The sequence below is a fragment of the Halichoerus grypus genome, chromosome X, assembly GCF_964656455.1.
Source record: "Halichoerus grypus chromosome X, mHalGry1.hap1.1, whole genome shotgun sequence".
Classification (NCBI taxonomy): Eukaryota; Metazoa; Chordata; class Mammalia; order Carnivora; family Phocidae; genus Halichoerus; species Halichoerus grypus.
In genome coordinates this window covers 40,818,319-40,837,815 of record NC_135727.1, presented here as the reverse complement: position 1 = coordinate 40,837,815, position 19,497 = coordinate 40,818,319, and the positions used below count along the sequence as shown (strand labels likewise).

The following is a 19,497-nucleotide window of genomic DNA, read 5'->3' as shown; positions in this document are numbered from 1 at the left end:
TTTTTTAAATGAATAACATAGGAGGACTTAGAGAAGAAAATAACACATGAGTTTTTCAGACCTGCTCCCCAACAAAACCAGCATAGGTGGTCAAGATTATTTTAAAAACAACCATTTCAAAATCTTTGGAAATTACCCTAAAGGAATATAGCAAATAAAAAAAAAGTCTATTAAGAAATCTACCAAATTTCAGTAAGAACAGCTAAAGTCTGTGCCACAGCTGCTCCCTTCCTTCACCCTCAGCTCAGCACGATGCAAGCTCCATCTTGGGTGCATGTGGCCAGAGATAGGACTCCCTCTCCCCATAGCTTTTAGTCAAAATGATCCATTCCCAATCTAAGTAGCATCCACAAAACAGAGTAGGCAGCTGATCTTCCATCCTCCACTGGGCAGAACCGAGGAGAACTCTGATTCCCCTGCTAGGTAGTATCAAATAGGCTAAGCAGGCAGCTGATTTGCCAGCCCGTGACTGGCAGAACCAGGCAATGCTCTGATTCCTTTGCTGGGGCAGTGTCAGCAGGACTGAGCAGAGAGGTAATCATCAATTCTCTGCTCAGTAGAGGCAGGTAGTGTTCTCTTTTCTCTACCAGGGTTCTGTCAGCGAAGGCCAGTGACAAGCTGAATCTAAATACCCACCCAGCGGCAATAAGACTTAATAAAGCAGAGCGAGAAAGGATTAGTTACCGTTAGGCTTCACCGCTTGTCTTCAGTGTCAGTGGGACCCAATGGGGAGCTTAACCTCTATACCACCTGGCATCACTGAGACTGAACAAAGTAATGCAAACTGGAGCTAGTAAGGACTCCACTTCCCACAACCCGAGTGTCAGCAAGGCTCAGTGGGGAGCTTAACCTCCACACCTACTGGAGAAATCAAGACTGAATGAGGCAGGGCAAAGCAGGGCTAGTCAGCACTCTGACCCCCTTTCTCCCCAAAGCCTGTGTCAGCGAGACCCAGGAGGGAGCTAAGCTTCCATACCAAACCAGCACCAAAAGGCTGAATGAAGTGATAAAAGGCAGAATAGTTGATATCCTGCTTCCTCACTCCTTTTGTGCCAGTGGTGCCCCAAAGGAAGTTGAAATTCTGCCTCTACCCTGCAGCAACTAAGCAGTATGAGTTAGTACCCCACTTCCTCTTGTTCTGGGGTCCCAGGGACCCAGCTGAGGGCTGAGCTTACATCCCCACTTGAGGCAATGAAGTGGTGTGACCCATTGCCCCACTTTCATGGGGAATGAATCAGCAGGGCTTAGGGGTAGCTGAACTTCCATACCATTCATCTGCATCGAGGCTTTACTTGTACTGGGGTGGTATGGGCAGGGTCTAGTAGGAAGCTGAAGATACAAACATGCCCAACCCTTGTACTACACCCCAACAAAAGGACTACTTGATTTGAAAAAAAAGACTCCCCTAACATAATAGACATAAATGTCCAGAATACAACTGAAAATTATCTGTCCTATCAAGAACCAGGAAAATCACAACTCAAAAGAGAAAAGACAATCCAAAGGCACTGACAGTGAGAGGTATCAGACATTGGAATTCTCTGAAAAGAATTTTAAAGCAACCATCAAAAAATACTCCAATAAGCAATTATGAATTTTCTAGAAACAAATGAAAACTAGAAAATCTCAGCAAAGAAACCGAAGTTACGAAAAACAATCAAATGGAAATTATAGAACTGGAAACTAAAATAACTGAAATTAAAAGCTCACTTAGAGGGTTTGATACTAGAGTGAAGATGACAAAGGATAGAATCAACAAACTTGAGAGTAGATCAATAGAATTTACAGAACAGCAAAGAGAAAAAGACACAAAAAATGAAAAAAAAAATCTAAAGAACCTAGAGGACAATAATAAAAGAGGTAACATTCGTACCATCGGAGGATGATAGATTAGAGAGGAAAAGAGAAAATGGGATTGAAAAAGTATTCTGAAAAATAAAGGTGAAAACTTCCCAAATTTGGCAAATGACATAAATCTACAAATTCAAGATGCTGAGCAAACCCCAAACAGAATAACTCAAAGAAATCTGCACTAAGACACATAATACTTAAATTTCTGAAAACTAAAGATAAAGGAAGAAAAAAAATCTTGAAGGTAGCCAGAGAGAAACAACACATTACTTAAAAGGTAATACCAATTCAAATGACAGCATATTTCTCATCTTAAACCATGGAGGCTAAAAGGAAGTGTCACAACATTTTTCAAGTACTGAAAGAAAAAAAAAAAAAAAAACTGTTGACCACAACTTCTCTATCTGGTGAAAATGTCCTTTAGAAATGAAAGGAAAATAAAGATATTCCCTTGCAAGATTTTTTTGTTGCTGGCAAACCTACCCTCAAAAATTAGCTAATCAGGAAAAAAAAAAAGAAAACAGAAGAAGGCTTGGAACTTCTTAAAGGAAAGTCAAAATGAACAAAAAGGATAAATATAATAGACTATCCTACTTCTCATGAATTTTTTAAGTCATATTTGATGGCTGAAGCAAAAGGTGTAACACCACATAATGTGGTGTTCAATGTACACAGAGAAATACTTGAGACAATTAAACTTAAAAGGTAAGAAGAGTTAAGGGAGCTAAATGGAATTACCAAAGTGGTAAAATGTCAACATGACTAGACTATTAGAAGTTACATATGTATACTGTAATACCTAGAGCAACTAGTAAGAAAATTATACAAAGCAATATACTCAGAAACACTATAAAAATAGAACAAAATGGAACCCTAAAAAATGTTTGAGTATCCCACAGGGAAATTAAAAAACGAAAGAAAAACAAAAACAGAAGTAATAAAAGAGCAGACTTGAGCCCTAACATATCAGTAATTAGCTTAAATGTAAATGTGCTAAATATACCAACTAAAAGGCAGAAATTGGCAGAGCGGATAAAAATTATGATCCATCCATATGCTATCTACAAGAAACTCATTTCAAATACAGACACAAATAGATTGAAAGTAAAGCGATGGAAAAAGATATAATGCAAGATTAATTTTTTAAGAGATGGCTATATTAATACCAAATAAGGTCACTTTCTTAGAGCAAAGAAAATTACCAAAGAGGGACATTGCATAATGATAAAGGAATCAAAGCACCAGGGAAGGCCAACAATCCTAAACGTGTAGGCAACCAAATAGCAGAACCTCAAAATACAAAAAGCAAAACAGATAGAGCAAGGTAGAAACAGAGGATTTCACAATTCTAGTTGGAGACTTCAAACTGCCACTCTCCACAACTAAAAGAAGCAATAGAGAGAAAAGCTGCAAGGATACAGATCTGAAAATACAATGAAGTAGGAACTCATCATCATATATAAAACACTCCACCCAACAGCAGAAAACACAACTTTCAGGTGCCCATGGAACAGCCACCAAGAAAGACTCTAACTTCATTATAAAACGAACCTGAACAAATACAAAATGACTCAAGTCATACAGAGCATGTTCTTCAACTATAATAGAATCAAATTAGAAATCGATATTGAAAGAAAACATGAAAATCTGCAAGCACTTGGAAATTAACATACTTCTAAATAATCTATGGGTTAAAGAGGAATTCATAAAGGCAATTTGAAAAGTAGACAGAATTGAATGAAAAGGAAAATAAAACACAATAGAACATGTGGTACATACAGGGGCACTTGGGTGGCTCAGTAGTTTAAGTGTCTGACTTTGGCTCAGGTCATGATCTCAGGGTCCTGGGATCAAACCCCATGTCCGGTTCCCCGCTCAGCGGGGAGTCTGCTTGTCCCTCTCCCTCTGCTCCTCCCCCCCACTCATGTGCTCTCTCTCTCTCTCTCCCTCGCCCTCTCTCTCTCAACTAAACAAATGAAATCTTTTTTTTTTTTTTTAAAGGACATGTGGTACACAGCTAATGCAATGGTGAGGATATTTATAGCATTAAATGCTTACATTAGGAAAAGGGAAAGGTCTCAAATCAATAATCTAAGTTCATACCTCAAGAAACCAGAAAAAGAGCAATATGAACCCAACACAATCAGAAGGAAAGAAATAATAAATAGTAGATATCAATGCAATTGAAAATGAAAACAATAGAGAATAATCAGTGAAACAAAAGCTACTTCTTTGGGAAAGGATGAATAAAATGGATAAAAGAAAGGTATGGAACACCAATATAAGAAATGAAACAGCTATTAAAAGCGCAAAGAGCAAATACTACAAACAACTTTATGGTCATAAATTTGACAACTTAGAAAACCAAACCAATTCCTTGAATACCACACACTACTAAAACTTATCAAAGATGAAACAGATAATGAATAGTACTAGAACCATTAAAGAAATTGATTTGTAACTTAAAAGCTCCCAAAAAAGAAATACCCAGGCCCAGAGGTTTCACTGGAGAATTCTGCCATACATTTAACAAACAATTTTTTATACAATTTTATACAATTCCTTTTATAAAACAGAAGAGGATACTTCCCAGATCATTTTATGAGGCTAGTATTATTCACATATCAAAAATGAAGACAGAATAAAAAATGAAAGAAAACAAAACTATGGACTAATATCTCTCATGAACTTAAATATAAAAGTCCTCAAGCAAAATACTAGCAAACTAATCTAAAAATGTATAAAAAAAAATTTTACACCATGACCAAGTCGAATTTATCCTATGTATGTAAGGCTGCTCAACATCTGAAAATCAATCAATGTAATTCACTATATCATTAAACTAAAGAGGAAAATTCCCAAAATATTGTATCAATTGAAGCAGAATAAAATTTGACACAAATATGTCCAATTGATTTTTGACAAAGGTGTAAAAGTATTTCAATGGAGGAAGTTGAAGACTGCCTTTCAACAAATGATGCTGGAAAAATTGGACACCCAAGACAAAAAAAAAAATGAACCTTGCTCTAAAACTCACACTTCATACAAAAATTAACTCAAAGTGGTTCCTGTTTTAAATGCAAAATGTAAAACTGTAAAATTTTTAGAAAAAAACAGAGAATCTTTGGTATCTAGAGTTAGGCAAAGATCTCCTAAACTTGACATTAAAACATGGTCCATTAAAGGAAAAAGTGATAAACTAGACTTCATCAATTAGAAGTTTTTGTTTGGCAAAGTACCCTGTTAAAAAGACAAAAAGACAAGTTACAGATTTAGAGAAAATATTTATGAACCACATATCTGACAAGATTGAACCTAGAATATATAAAACTCTCAACACTTGAAATTAAAAAAAGAAATTCAAGTAGAAAACAGACAAAAGACATGACATAAACAGACACATCACCAAAGAGGATATGCTGGTGGCAGATAAACACATAAAAAGATGCTCAACATCATTAGTCATCAGGAAAATGCAAATTAAAACCACAATGAGATAACATTTCACATCTATTAGAAGGGCTAAAATAAAAAATTGTGACAACACCAGATCCTGGTGAGAAGGTGGACAAGCTGGATCCCTCATACATTGCTGTCAAGTGTGTAAAATGGCACAGCCACTCTGGAAAAGAATTTGGCATTATCTTAAAAAAAATAAACATGCAACAATTCTACCACCCAGTAACTGCACTCTGGGCATTTATCCCAGAGAAATGAGACTTACATTCACACACAAAAAAACAAAAAAACAAAAACAAAACAAAACAAAACAAAAACAGCTTTATTCATAATAGCCAGAAACTGGAGACAACTTAGAAGTCCATCAACAAGTGAATAGTTAAACTATAGTACATCCACAATACCATGGGCTACTACTCAGAAATAAAAAAGAACAAACTACTGATGCACATGACAAACTTATCTCAAGGAAGTATGACTAAAAAAAAAATAATAATGCCCAAAGATCACATAATATAGAATTTATTTGTGTAACATTTTTAAATGTCAAGATTATAGAAATGGAGAACAGATTCATTGTTGCCCAGGGTCAGGGAAAGGAGGGATTGGTAGTAAGTGTGGCTATAAATGGGCAACAGGAAGGATCCTCATGCTGATAGAACTGTTCTATATCTTGATTGTATCACTGCACCAATAGCATTGCAAGATGTTATTATCGGGAGATAGTAGGTAAGGGACACACAGGATTTTTTGTATTATTTCTTAGAAGCACATGTGAATCTACAATGGTCTCAAAATAAAAGGTTTAATTAAAAACAACAATTAGAGAAGAACATGGCATAGATTCTAAGAATACAGCCTCTGGAGTTCAACTGCCTGGATTTTAATCCTGGCTCTACCATTACCAGGGGCACAGTAAAAAATTTCTACGTGCTCCAGTTTTCTCATCTATAAAATGGGAACAAAAACAGCACCTACCTCATAGAGTTATTGTGAGGATTAAATGACATGATGTTTGTAAAGCACTGTCACATTGCTAAACATATAGTAATTGCACAGTAAATGCTAGCTGTTATTAGTAATAGTAATAATCATATTATAATGGTAATAAAACAAAGGTGTGCTATTAATCGTTCCACTTCCTAAGCTACAGAAATCCTTTATCTGCTCCTTCGGCTGGGTCATTTACCTAACTTTCAAACACTATTCTAAAGCTATACAAGCAAATTATACCTTGTGCATGATAAATAAAATGAAATCCACGCAAATTTTCAAAGAAACAGGCTTACTTAACAGTCGAAGTAAATGGTAGGGAATTAATACCGACTGGAACAATGTTATTAATCCCAGATGATGTCAGTGACCTTAGGTTCAAGGTAAATCCACTGGTGGTTGTGGTAGTAGTGGTGGTGGTGGTGACAGTGGTGGTGGTCGTTGTTGATGTTGTAGCTGGAAAATAAAATGCACGTTAGTAAGAAATGAGAGATTTATTTTATTTAGTCCTTGATCATTCAGGATAAAAGCTAGAGAAAGCATTTTTTAAAATGTGAAATTTAATTCAAAGTTGTGTGAATTAGCACTCAATACTGTTGTAATATGAAGTGATATACAGCAGGCCAGACATCTGGATTAACCTTTCTGCTAAAAATTAAAAATCCTGGATGTGTGTGTAGAAAAAGAAAATTTACAACTTAACCAGACCTATAATCATTAAAGAAATTGAATCAAACCTCAAAACTCTTCCCATAAACAAACCTCCAGACCTAGATGACCTCACTGACAAATTCTACTAAACTTCTAAGGAGAGAATAATTAGAATCTTATACAAACTCTGTACACATCTATATCTTTGCATACTTACATGAATATTTCTTGTAATTAATTCCTAGAAATGAAATTGCTGGATCAAAGGGTCAGCATGCTATAAATTTTAATATATCTTGCCAAATTGTCCAACCAAAAAGATTTTGCCAATTTACATTTCTATCAGTAGGGCAGAGTCCCTGTTTCTCTATGTTAGAGCCCATACTGTTTCTCTACGATATAGCCCATACTAGGCATATATCTTCGCCAGTCTAATAGGTGAAAGAAAGCTTCTCAAGGTTTCATCTACAGCCCAGACCTCTCTCTTATGTGTCTTTTTCCATTGTACCCCTACTAAAAACCTAGCCCTCTCTAGATGACATCCTCACTATATTTCATGGCCTAACTCACATTCTTTCTTCCCCCATATTTGCCACCCACTTCTCTTCTACTCCATCATTATCCCTTGGTTTTCTGAACTTCTCATAGCACTTTCGGTTTTTCCTACACACTGAGCACTTAAAAATTCATAGAAAACTGTGGCTGGTGGGGACTGGAAATGTTTTCTTCTTTTTGGTTCTCTGTGTTTTCAAATGTTCTTGGTAATCAATAGATGCTGCTTCTGTAACAAGAAATTTGTTATAAAAATACATTATAACATGTACACAATTGTTTCTTTTACATTAGCCTTGCTTTCCCAATTAGCAATATTTTCAGGTTAATGGCCTTACTAGATAAATACATAATTATCGTGCTGCCTGCCAAAACATGCACAGCCTATACTGAGGGAAACTGGCCTACTCCATTCCTGCTGAGGGATCAAGCTAAGATACTCTTTCTTTATTCCAATAATTCTGTCCTTTGCTCCTAGTTCACAGTTGATTGGGACAAGGTGGGCATCCGGAGTATGGTCTCCATTTCATATACTACTGGCAGCCTATACAAGGGTCTGGCATAGAGAGCTCTAGCCAAGCAGGGATAAAATAGGTCAGAATCTCATTTTCAAAAATTTAGAACTATGGAAAGAATCAGACTATAGGTAGAAATATGGAAATATTTCCAGAAATATGGAATCAGACTGTAAGCAGAAATTTGGAAATATTCCCAAATGTGTAGAAAGAATCAGACAATAGGTGGGGGGGGGGGTTGAAAGAACCAACAGAGGACAGATATGAAGTAGAATTGAGGAGTCTGAGCAACTCAAAATTAAGAATAAGCTAAGGGGCGCCTGGGTGGCTCAGTCGGTTAAGTGCGTGCCTTCTACCTTCAGCTCAGGTCATGATCTCAGGGTCCTGGGATCCAGCCACATCAGGCTCCCTGCTTGGCGGGGAGTCTGCTTCTCCCTCTCCCTCTGCCCCTCCCACCCTTGTGCTTGTGCTCGTGCATGCACTCTCTCTCAAATAAATACAATCTTAAAAAAAAAAGAATAAGCTAAAATAGTAAGGTAGAAAAAGAGGTAAGGAAACCAATGGGAAGTCAGAAAAGAGAAGACTAAGGGAAAAGAGCAGAATTATGTTTATGCAATAGATTTAGGTCCCTAAAGCTGCCTTTAGAACAACTCTTAAATTCCAATTTCTTTAAAGTTCAGTGCCATGATAATACCTGTGTTAGATTTCCAAAAGATTCCATTTCCCTTTTGGCCACAAGAATCCTTACAAGAATTCCCTAATTCTTTGGGTTAGCCTTTGTGAGGGTGGAATGAACACCACAGGGAAAGAGCGTACCCAGTCACAAAGGATTCCCTGGGGTCATTTATCACTCAAAACACTGGGAAGATTACAGATTGGATCCCACGTGGCATTCTTTACAATCCTATGTCATCACAATCTTCATCGGAGAATAAAAATCTTATCTGAAAAGAAACCCTTCCTCCAGAAATACTGAAACTTAATCACACTATGGAGACCCCTCCTTTATTGATTAATTCATTCAAACACTGTGTTAACTACTACATTCAAGACAGAAAACAGAAAAACAATTAAGAAAAAGAAAGAGTCCTTCTTATAAAGCTTTTCTTCACCCAAAGGTTGTTTGTTTTGTTTTTTTTTTAAAGTAATCTGTATTTCCTAGTATGGACAGATGTGCAAAGATGACATATAAGAAAACAGCAGATTCTAGGATTACATGTGTGTATATTTATAATGATCCCATTTTTGTAAAACAAATAAATTCAATGTATGTTTGTATGTGTTTGGAAAAAAAGGCTAGAAAGATAAACACCAAACTGTTCACTCTAGAGACAGTGAAATATGTATATATTATATATACATGTGTGTATGATTTTTATAATAAAAAAAAGCAGCTACCATCACTACCAAAACATCTCCACAAAGATGAGGAAAAATACCTTTAGGAAATTAATACCTGTCAGCCTAAACATAAAAGAATCTTGAGTCATAAAAAAATGGTATGATTATTTTAACCTTTTTAAACAGTATTTATCTTTGTTCCTTATTTTTTACAGTATTTTAAAAAGGTGTAAATTAGCTCTGGCATAGGAGATAATACTCAAATAACAATAGCAATTCAATTAATACCAAAAAAGCAATGGATTTGAGAACGAAAGGTTCCCTCACAGTTTGATTTTGCAAGTTATGACTTTGGTCTAAACTAAATACAGTCAACTCTACATTATCTGTGTAGTAAAAAGGAAGCACAGTTCTATAAATAATACAAAATAACTGCATGCCACATTTGCATTTAAATAAATCTCATTCTGATGGTCTTAAAGATCGTTATATAAAATAGTGAAAACATCCTTCAAAACATCCTACTACCCAATTTTCCTATCCAAGCAAACATTTTCCATACAAAAGATATAAGACTGATAACAAGCAAGCTTCTCTTAAAACTTGCTGATTATACTTAGGGCAGAGAATAATCCCAAATGACAATAAATCTGCAGACACAGACACTTGAAAGCTGCCCTACAAGGCTGATTTGTGAGGTGAAGAGTCTGAGCAAGTAAATATGCTTGGGGAGAAGGAAAGGTGAGTAGGGGAGAAAAACCAACGCTGGGTTAAGGGTGTCAAGTTGAGATACATCTGATGAGGAGATGGGTATATAAGGTAATGGTAGATGGAATGGCCAGGAGGGATGGCTTAGTAGCAAAGGTACCAGTTTGCAGGAAGGAATTTGAGACCTAGCTGGGGAGGGGATGGGTTATGGCAGAGTCACCAAAGAGCCTGCCAATTCATACTTCAGTGACTCAACCCACGGCTGAAAGAATCAGTTCTTTGTTCAGCATTTTACGGGGGGAATTATGGGTTATGGTATTTGCAAATATGGTGACCTGTAAAGTCCTCAAGACACACTCTTCACAATTCTCATAGGTTGGCCAGTTGCCTCGTACACAGCAGAAACTCAGTTAAGCATCATTCATGCAAAAGAATACATAAATAGATGGCGGACATCTCTGTTTAGGAATATTACTTTAAATTTAAAAAAAGAGTGACTTTTAATTTATACCAGGTTTGAGGAAAGATTTGTTCAGCCTTACGTAAACTTTTAAAATAAAACAAATAAGACTTTCCTAGAATGGAGTCTGACTTAAATGGTAGGTTTAAGTAGCAACTGACCCCTAACCACCCAGCTCACCATAAGATATAAGGCTATGACTAGCCAAGTTCTCTTCAACCTACAACCTAACTAGCTCTTAACCGGCAGAAACAAATTCAGGATGGAAACTCCTGTAATCAGCTTTAGGATAGGGTCAACTTTAATACAGGTCAAAACTTAAGTTTTAGGGAAAAAGAATTATCAATCCCAATATATTGGGTCAATGTAGACACTATGATCAATAATAAAAATTCTTAAATTTAAAAGTTGACAAGAATTTGGTAGCAGTGTTGATTACGGTCATCTCAAAGAAGTAGCTTCATTGGTATCAAATGTCTCACTACACTTTGGCAATCATCACTTTTGGTGTACCTTTTGCATACTCTGATGAAATGATCATAACTTACTTAAACAGTCCTAAAAGCTATGGAATACTACACTCTCACTGCTTGTTACACAGCACATTTCCACTGAGCATCCAAACACATCACACACCCCAATAATTCTCAAATCTTACTAGAAGCAGTATGAGCTGCTCCACCTGCTCCAGGGAATTTTAATCCAAATCCCAAAGTTATGCCACCAAATGTTCCAGTCGAAGTTGTTGGAGCACCAACTGCAGAGAATAACATAATATTACCTTTTATACTTTAATTTAAAAACAGTGAGTAATTTAGATAAAGTTTCTTTGATCTGAAGAGTCCTTTAGAAACTTTTGGCTGAACTCCAAAAACCTACAGTCAATCCATTTATAAGAAATGTCCAGAAAAGGCAAATCTATGGAGACAGAAAATAGATTAGTAGTTGTCTGGGGCTGAGAGATCTTATTTGGATGAGAGAAGTGTTCTAAAACTGGATTACAGTTTTAGTGGTAGTTACGCAGTTCAGTAATCTTATTAGAATCACTGAATTGTATACTTAAAATAAGTTAATTTTATATGTAAGTTTTACCTCATTAAAGTTAATTTTACAAATACTATGAGTGAGATTTCTTTTCATTTGGTAGGCAAGGACATCAAAGACAGGAATGAAAACAAGCCTTTCAAAGGTCAGAGGGCAAGTCTTTGATTGAAAATGGAATGCTTTCAACAATCATAACTTCCAACCTCAGACGTGGTCATATTCACGAAATCTGTTGTTTGTAGTTGCTTACATATATCAAAAGGCTTCCAGAATCCCACTCGTGTCTCAAAACTGGAAGTCTATTTGGTAGAAAATACAACTCAAGTGGTAACCAGCAATTTTAACTAATGTTTGCCTATTCCAGCTTCATAAGAGGATAGGGATGACAGACCACTATTTTTTACCCTGAACTAGGCATGAGCAATTCCTGGCAAGTTTTATTCCCAGGAATGGTGACAATCTTGCTATAATAGGCCTGTGGGGGAACCATATTACAGCTAGGGTTACAATAACAAAGTCTAATGATAAATGTCATGGCACTGTGAAGATATCTCAAAAGCAGAGTCAGCTTATATGGACCTGTAAGAAAGAATTGCTCAACATTTGCTGTTATTGTACTAATGGAAGATACATAGCAAAGAAGTTGGGGTTACAAGATAATTAATATCCCACTTCTCAGATCAACGCATCCAGATGTTCCTCTTTAAGGAGAGAAGCCACAAGGCAACACACGGTGTCAATTAAGACCCCAAACTGGTCCTTTTGTCATCCATCACTTCCGATAGGTAAAATGTAAGGACCACAAACCTGGTCTATCTAGAAGAATACATGATAGCAAGGCTCCAACATTTAATTCCCATTTTATCTTATTCACATGGATAATAAGACTTCTTCCCGTCAGATATACTTGGCAAGACTCCCACTCTTCCTATTCCCATTAGCTTCAAGAAGTTGTTTCAAAACATTACAATGTTAATGAATTAAATGCTTAAAATTATCATTTTAAGCTGGAATAATCATGTTAACATAAAATTCACAGCTAAAGCCATGACAATTAGGTTCTTAAGCAAAGCTACTATTGATAGCAGCAGTTACAGATGGGTTTGAGCATAATGATAATTTATGAGATGCAAGAGATCCATAGCTTATATTGGCAAATTGAGTTAAGTGGCCTGATGCGAAATAATGGTATTTTCTTTGCAACCAGTAACTTACAAGAGAGCCCAGTAGCAGCAGCAGAAGTAGAAGCATTTGACATTGAAGTAAACAGCATGGTGCTTGAACAAGTAGTGGCGTCAGCAGTCGATGCTGAAGCCAAACCTAAAAATCAAAGTAACAAGCAGAAAAATATGTCACCAAAGAACAATTTTTTAAAAATAAAACATCATTATAACAAGGTTCATTTATATAGAGAAACTGAAACAAAGCAAAGAAAATCAGATACTCTTGAGATCTAACAAATAAAACATAATAAAAGCCTGATTTAAAAAAAATAGTTTATCAGTACTGCTTAGTATAGTCAGCCTTCTAGCACCATCATAACCAAGAAATTCTACTTTACTAAAAAGGTAACGTTAAGAGGGGGATCCACTTCTAGAACTGCAGCATAAGAAGTCCTGGGGACCTATTCCCCAGTGAAACAACCATAACTGGTATAGAAAACAATCTGAAATCTCAGGAAATCATCCAAAATATATACAACAAATAAAGAACATTTATTCAAGAAAATCTGCTGACTCAGTTATACCAATGAGAGTCTAGCATATGAATCACAACCCACTCCCTTCATTCCCTCTATCCCCCTGCTCACCTTGAAGGAAGCCACACTCCAGGCCAGAGTGGCCAATAACACTGGCCCCAGCTCCCAACCAAGGGACACAGTATTTCATTGGGAAAGGCAAGCAGCCAGCAAATCACCTCCAACACATAGTGTTAACGTGTTGAAATTCCTGGTGAGTACAGCCAAGAGTTGAGGGACTCCCTTCCTTTAGTCAGCCCTCATTCATAGGGCAGAGGTACTACACCAGGCCCAACAGGTTAAGAATACGGGGGCCCCATCACCCCTACCCTGACTTCCTTGTCCCAGCTCACTTATAGGGCTGAGGTTCCATGCCTGAAGCAATAAGCAAGAGGGTCAGAGGAAACTAGCCCTATACAGCACCCACAGCACTGTTTCAAAGGTTTTGCCCAGGGGTAAAGGAAGCCCATAAAAACAGAGAGCTCCCAAGCTATACCCAAAAGTATTGCCTTTTTTGAAAAGGAGTGTGAGGAAATTCAAGCCGAAGGACTCTCTCTCAAGAAAAAAAAAAAAAAAAAAAGAATGGAGATTTTGGTGCTAAGCAATTAAAAGGAAGCAAGTAGTTTTGTGAGAGTAAAAATTTAGACTGTAGGCCAGCTAGTTTACCAGGGGTAACTAGGGAAAGAGGAAGCTGAAGAGTCTTCCTCCTGAGATCAGAAGAATCAAGTACTCATACGTGCTACACCCTGCATGAATCTTGAAAATATTACCCTACATGAAAGAAGCCAGACACAAAAGGCTACATACTGTATGATTCAATTTATATGAAATGTCCAGAATATGTCCAGAATAGGCAAATCCATAGACAGAAAGTAGATTAGTGGATGCTAGGAGCTGGGAGGAGGGGGTAATAGGGAGTGACTGCTAATGGGTACCAGGTTTCTTTTTGGGGTGATGAAAATATTCTGGAATTATATAGTGGTTATGGTTGCACATGCTGTGAATATTTTTTAAAAACACTGAATTGCACATTTTATTTTATTTTTTAAAGATTTTATTTAGTTATTTGACAGAGAGAGACAGCGAGAGAGGGAACACAAGCAGGGGGAGTGGGAGAGGGAGAAGCAGGCTTCCCGCAGAGCAGAGAGCCCGATGTGGGGCTCGATCTCAGGACCCTGGGATCATGACCTGAGCCGAAGGCAGACGCTTAACGACTGAACCACCCAGGCGCCCAGAATTGCACATTTTAAAAGGGTGAATTTTAAGATATGTGATTTATACCTCAATTATGATATTATGTGAAAAAAACAGGATCATCTCAATAGAAGTAGAAAAAGGATTTGAGAAAATCGAACATAGCTTCATGATGAAAATGCTCAACAAACTACGAAGAGAAGGGAACGTCTACAACATGATAAAGGGCATTTATGAAAAACCCACAGCTAACGTCATATTTAATGGTGAAAGACTGCATACTTTCCCACTATCATCAAGAACAAACCAAGGATGTCTGCTCTTCCCAACAATACATTAGAAGTTCTAACCAGAATAATTAGGCAGGAAAACAAAATAAATGGCATCCAGGTCAAAAAGGAAGAAATAAACCTATTTCTATTCACAGGTGACTTGATCATGAATACAGAAAACTCTAAGAGAGCCACAAAAAAAAAAAAAATCTATTAGAACATTAAACAAGTTCAGCAAATTTGCAGGATTCAAGATCAACACAGAAAAATGAATTACAATTCTATATGCCAGCAATGAACAACCCACAAATGAAATTAAGAACATCATTCCACTCAAAAAATACTTAGGAGCAAATCTAACAAAAGAAGTGCAAGATTTATACCCAGGAAAATATAAAACATCACTACAAGAAATTAAAGACATCCTAAATAAATGGAAAGATCTCATGTTTGTGGATCAGAAGATTTAGTATTGTTAAGATGGTATGGTAGACAGAAAAATGGTCCCCAAAGATAGCTGCCTCCTAATACCCAGAGCCTGCAAACATATTACCTTACTTGACAAAAAGGCCTTTACAGATGTGATTAAGGTTCAGTACCTTGAGATAGGGAGATTATCCTGGATTATCCAGGTAAGCAAAATCTAATGACGTAAATCCTTAAAAGTAGAGATTCCTTCTAGGCTGTGGCCAGAGGGAGAGGCGACTACAAAAGAATGGTCAGAAAGATGCCAAGTTGCTGATACAAATGGCCATCTAACACATGAAAACAAACTCAATGTCATTAGTCATTAGGGAATTAAAAATCGAAACCACAATGAAAGTCCACTTCATACCGACTCAGATGGCTATAATCAAAAAGCCAGATAATATCAAGTGTTGGTGAGGATGTGGAGAAATTGGGAAGCTCATACAATGCTAATGGGCATGTAAGATGGTACAGCCACTTTGGAAAACTGTCTGACACTTCCTCAATGTGTTAAACATAGAGTTACCGTATGACCCAGTAATTCTACTCCTAGGTATCTACACAAGAAAAATTAAAACATATATCTGCACAAAAACATGTGCGTGAATGTTCATAGGAGCATTACTTATAACAGGCAAAAGGTAGAAACGACCCAAATGAACATCGACTGATGAATGGATAAATAAAATGTGGTATATCCATACAATGGAATTTTATTCGGCCATAACAAGGAAAAGCAGTACTGATATATGCTAAAACATGGATGAGCCCTTAAAAACATTACACGGAGTGAGAGAAGTTAATCACAAAAGAGCACATATTTTATGACTCCTTTTATATGACGTGTCCAGAATAGGGGAGTCTGAGCCAGAAAGCAGTTTCTTGGTTGTGAGGGACTGGAGCAGGGAGGAATGGACAGTGACTGCTAATGGGTATGGAGTTTCCTTTGAGGGTGATGAAAATATTCTAAAATTGACTGCAGTAATGACTGCACAACTCAGTGAATATACTAAAAACCCAATTAATTGTACATTTTAAATGGGTAAATTATATGGTATGTGAATTACATAATAATAAAACTGTAAAAAAATAATAAATAGAAGTCTGGGATAAAGTTTCAGAAAACAGATTACCTGCCTCTTGCTTTAAAATTTCAAATAAAGAGTACATAAAAAATAAAGCTAAAGAAATGAAGTACATAAAGACACAAATGAGATTCATTGGTTAACTGAAAACAAAGTTTATCTTTTCATCCTCATTCTAGATCACTGTACATGGCGCATGGTAATAAGTACTCAGTCAAAGTTTCTGCTGAATTGAACCCACTTTTTCCAGACTCCAATACATAATGACATTCTATTTCCTCTTCAAAAGGAAAAAAGTACTTAATAAGTAACTGCACTTGAATCTGTTGCTGCCTACATCCAACTGTTGAACAACTCTTGGCAATATATAATGTAAGACTCTGCTATCCAAAAGATCTAGGGCCACTGAGGGTGAAGGGGATAGGGAGATGCTGGGAAGGAATTGGGAACACTACTATATACCTTCAACTATCTAAAATGTGTATCGTGGAATAGCCCTATGTTTCATCTAGAAGAAGCACCACATGTAGTATACTTTTAAAGAGATGATCAGTTTTACAGCAAAGGTGTTTTAATATTTATAATTCATTACCAACAGGTGAGGCTAAATTTTTACTACGGGTTTAACGGCTACTTTAATTTCCTCATCCGAAATTGCCTATTTATGGCATCTGCTGATTTTCTCACTAGAGTATTGTCTTATTATTGAAGTGTATATTAAGGCTATTTAGTCAAATGTTGTGGGGTGCCTGGGTGGCTCAGTTGGTCGAGTGACCACTCTTGATTTCAGCTCAGGTCATGATCTCAGGGTTGTGAGATCGAGCCCTATCAGGCTCGTGCTAGGTGTGGAGCCTGCTTATAATTCTCTCTCCCCCTCTTCCTCTGCCGGCCCTCCTCCCTCCCCCTCTCTAAAAAAAATGTTGCAAAAACATCCCAGCTCCAGTTTGTCATTTGTTTTTTTATTTTGGTTTTATTTTTTATGTAGTCAAATCTTTCCATCATTTTTTTTCCTTTATGGTTTATGTCTCCATAATTTGTTTCAAAAGGCTTCCCCTCTTAAACATATAAAAGGTATTCAACCTCATTTTTAGGAAAAAGTCACAAATTATAACTATATTGAGAACAATTTCACCAAACAGATGGGAAGAAATAAAAAACTAGTAACACACTCCATTAAGGACACTGTGAACAAACAAGCAGCCTCTGAGGGTCCTAATGGGAGTGTAAATTGGGTATAGTCCCTCTAGAAAACAAGTGCCGATGTTTGAAAAATTCCAAGTGAACCTATCTTTTGAACCAGTAATATTTCTTCTCAAAATTTATCCACAAAGATGTACTTGCACACCTGTAAAATGACATGTAAAATGAGAGCCGTGACATCACTGTTTGTACTAACAAATGAGGAAACACCTAAATGCCCACCAGCAAGGGACTAGATAAATTATAGCACATCTAGACCATGGAATTCTATGATGCTACAAAAAAATACTGAGGGAGCTGTCTATATACTGATTGATGTGAAAAGATCTCCAAAATGTTTAAAGTAAGTGTGTAAAGTTTGTGAGTTTAAAAAGCAAGGTACAGAGCACTGTGTATACTATCATTTATGTAAAAAAAAAAAAAAAATAAAGGTAGAGGGCTAAGAATATTTTTTTTTATTTGCTAGCAAATCCATGAAGAAACTCTGGAAGGATACATAAAATTACAGTGGTCAGCTGAATGGAGGGGGTGGAGCGGGTAGGGGTAATACAGGGTAGATGGGGGACAGTATACCCATGTATACTATGCATGGTCTAATTTTTGAACCATCTGACTGAATATATTATAAATTTTTAAATTATACATAAATAAAGGTCCTTTCCCCAACCCAAGATATATTATTTACATATTTTCATATTTACCTGTGCTTTTTAAATGTTTATGGCTTCATTTTCTACCTTTAATTTACCCATATTTCTTTTGGTTGATCTTGTTAAAATACAAAACTCAATGGAGTAAATTTGAAGATCTAACTGGCTTTATTAAAGAATTCATGAATCCGGAAGCATCCCATCTAGCAAGTAGAGGGGAGCTCATAGGAATTATACAAAAATGGAAGGTTTTTATAGGAAGGAAGGTGGGGCAAGAAAGTTATAAGCAAAAGAAAGAATTGTTTCAGGCAAGATCACCTTCTCTTAGGGGGAAGGGCAGAGAATCTTATTATGCAGATGACCTCATCTTCTTTTGGGAGATGGAGAGGACCCACGTGACAGATTATTACCTCATTGGTGCTTATCAGAAAATTCCTGACTGACCAGTTAAGACTTACATTTCTGGGGGAGTTTGAAACTGCAGTTAGATTAGGTATTAAGCCCTAGTTTACTGACTTGGGGCCTTAACCTAAATGATACCATTTTGGACCCATGGTTTTCTTTTTAATGATCTTCTTAGGTAAAAATTCATCCCCTTTCCCCCAAATCAGCTGGTTAGCCAGCCACTGCAATTCATTTACTCACTACCCCATCCTCTCTCCCCACAGATTTGAAATGCCATCTTCACAGACCCAGGTTTTGTTTCTGTACTTTAAAATTTTTCTGTCACTGTTCTGCAAGAAAGTTTCAATTATTATAGCACTAGAATTCATGTGCTCTTATATTACACAATATTTTAAACTTAAAGGAAGAGAATAAAGTTAACATACATTTTCATGTATTTTCCTACAAGTACTCCATCATTACTTTCCTTAAAAAACAAGAGAGTTGAGGGGCGCCTAGTAGCTCAGTTGGTTAAGCGACCAACTCTTGACTTCGGCTCAGGTCATGATCTCAGGGTCATGAGATGGAGCCCCCACACTGGTCTCTGGGCTGGGCTGGGTGTGGAGCCTGCTTAAGATTTCTCTCTCTCCCACTGCCCCTCGCCACCTCGCTCGAGTGCACTCTTTCTCTCTCTGGGGGGGGGGGGGCGGGTAAGAGTTGACTAGTCTCATGCATTTATTCCCCCATTTAAACTTCTGACTCAACTATAGTCAAGTCCCTCTTTTCCTTTCCTTCCTCAAAAAAAATTCCATTTTAAAAAAACAAGCCCAATTTGGGAGTCATTTGTCCCCCACCACAGGGAACCACAACTTAATTACAGTTTCAATCTATTCCAGAAATGTGACCTTTCAAAAATTAATCTGAAATTTCCT

At 36.8% G+C, this 19,497-nt stretch overlaps 1 protein-coding gene across 5 annotated transcripts in view; it reads right to left on the bottom strand.

Moving 5' to 3' along the window:
- The window catches only part of NUP62CL (nucleoporin 62 C-terminal like), a 73,623-nt gene that overhangs the window by 29,638 nt on the left and 24,488 nt on the right, over positions 1-19,497 (bottom strand). For 4 of the 5 annotated variants that reach the window (XM_078064123.1, XM_078064119.1, XM_078064120.1 and 1 more), the window contains 3 exons: positions 12,790-12,894; positions 11,189-11,287; positions 6,600-6,759 (listed from right to left, as the gene is read on the bottom strand). In XM_078064123.1, the coding sequence (XP_077920249.1) occupies positions 6,600-6,759; positions 11,189-11,287; positions 12,790-12,847 (317 nt within the window). In that variant the 5' untranslated portion in view covers positions 12,848-12,894. The remainder of the gene's footprint in view (positions 1-6,599; positions 6,760-11,188; positions 11,288-12,789; positions 12,895-19,497) is intronic. The other variant, XM_078064122.1, reaches the window with a different exon arrangement.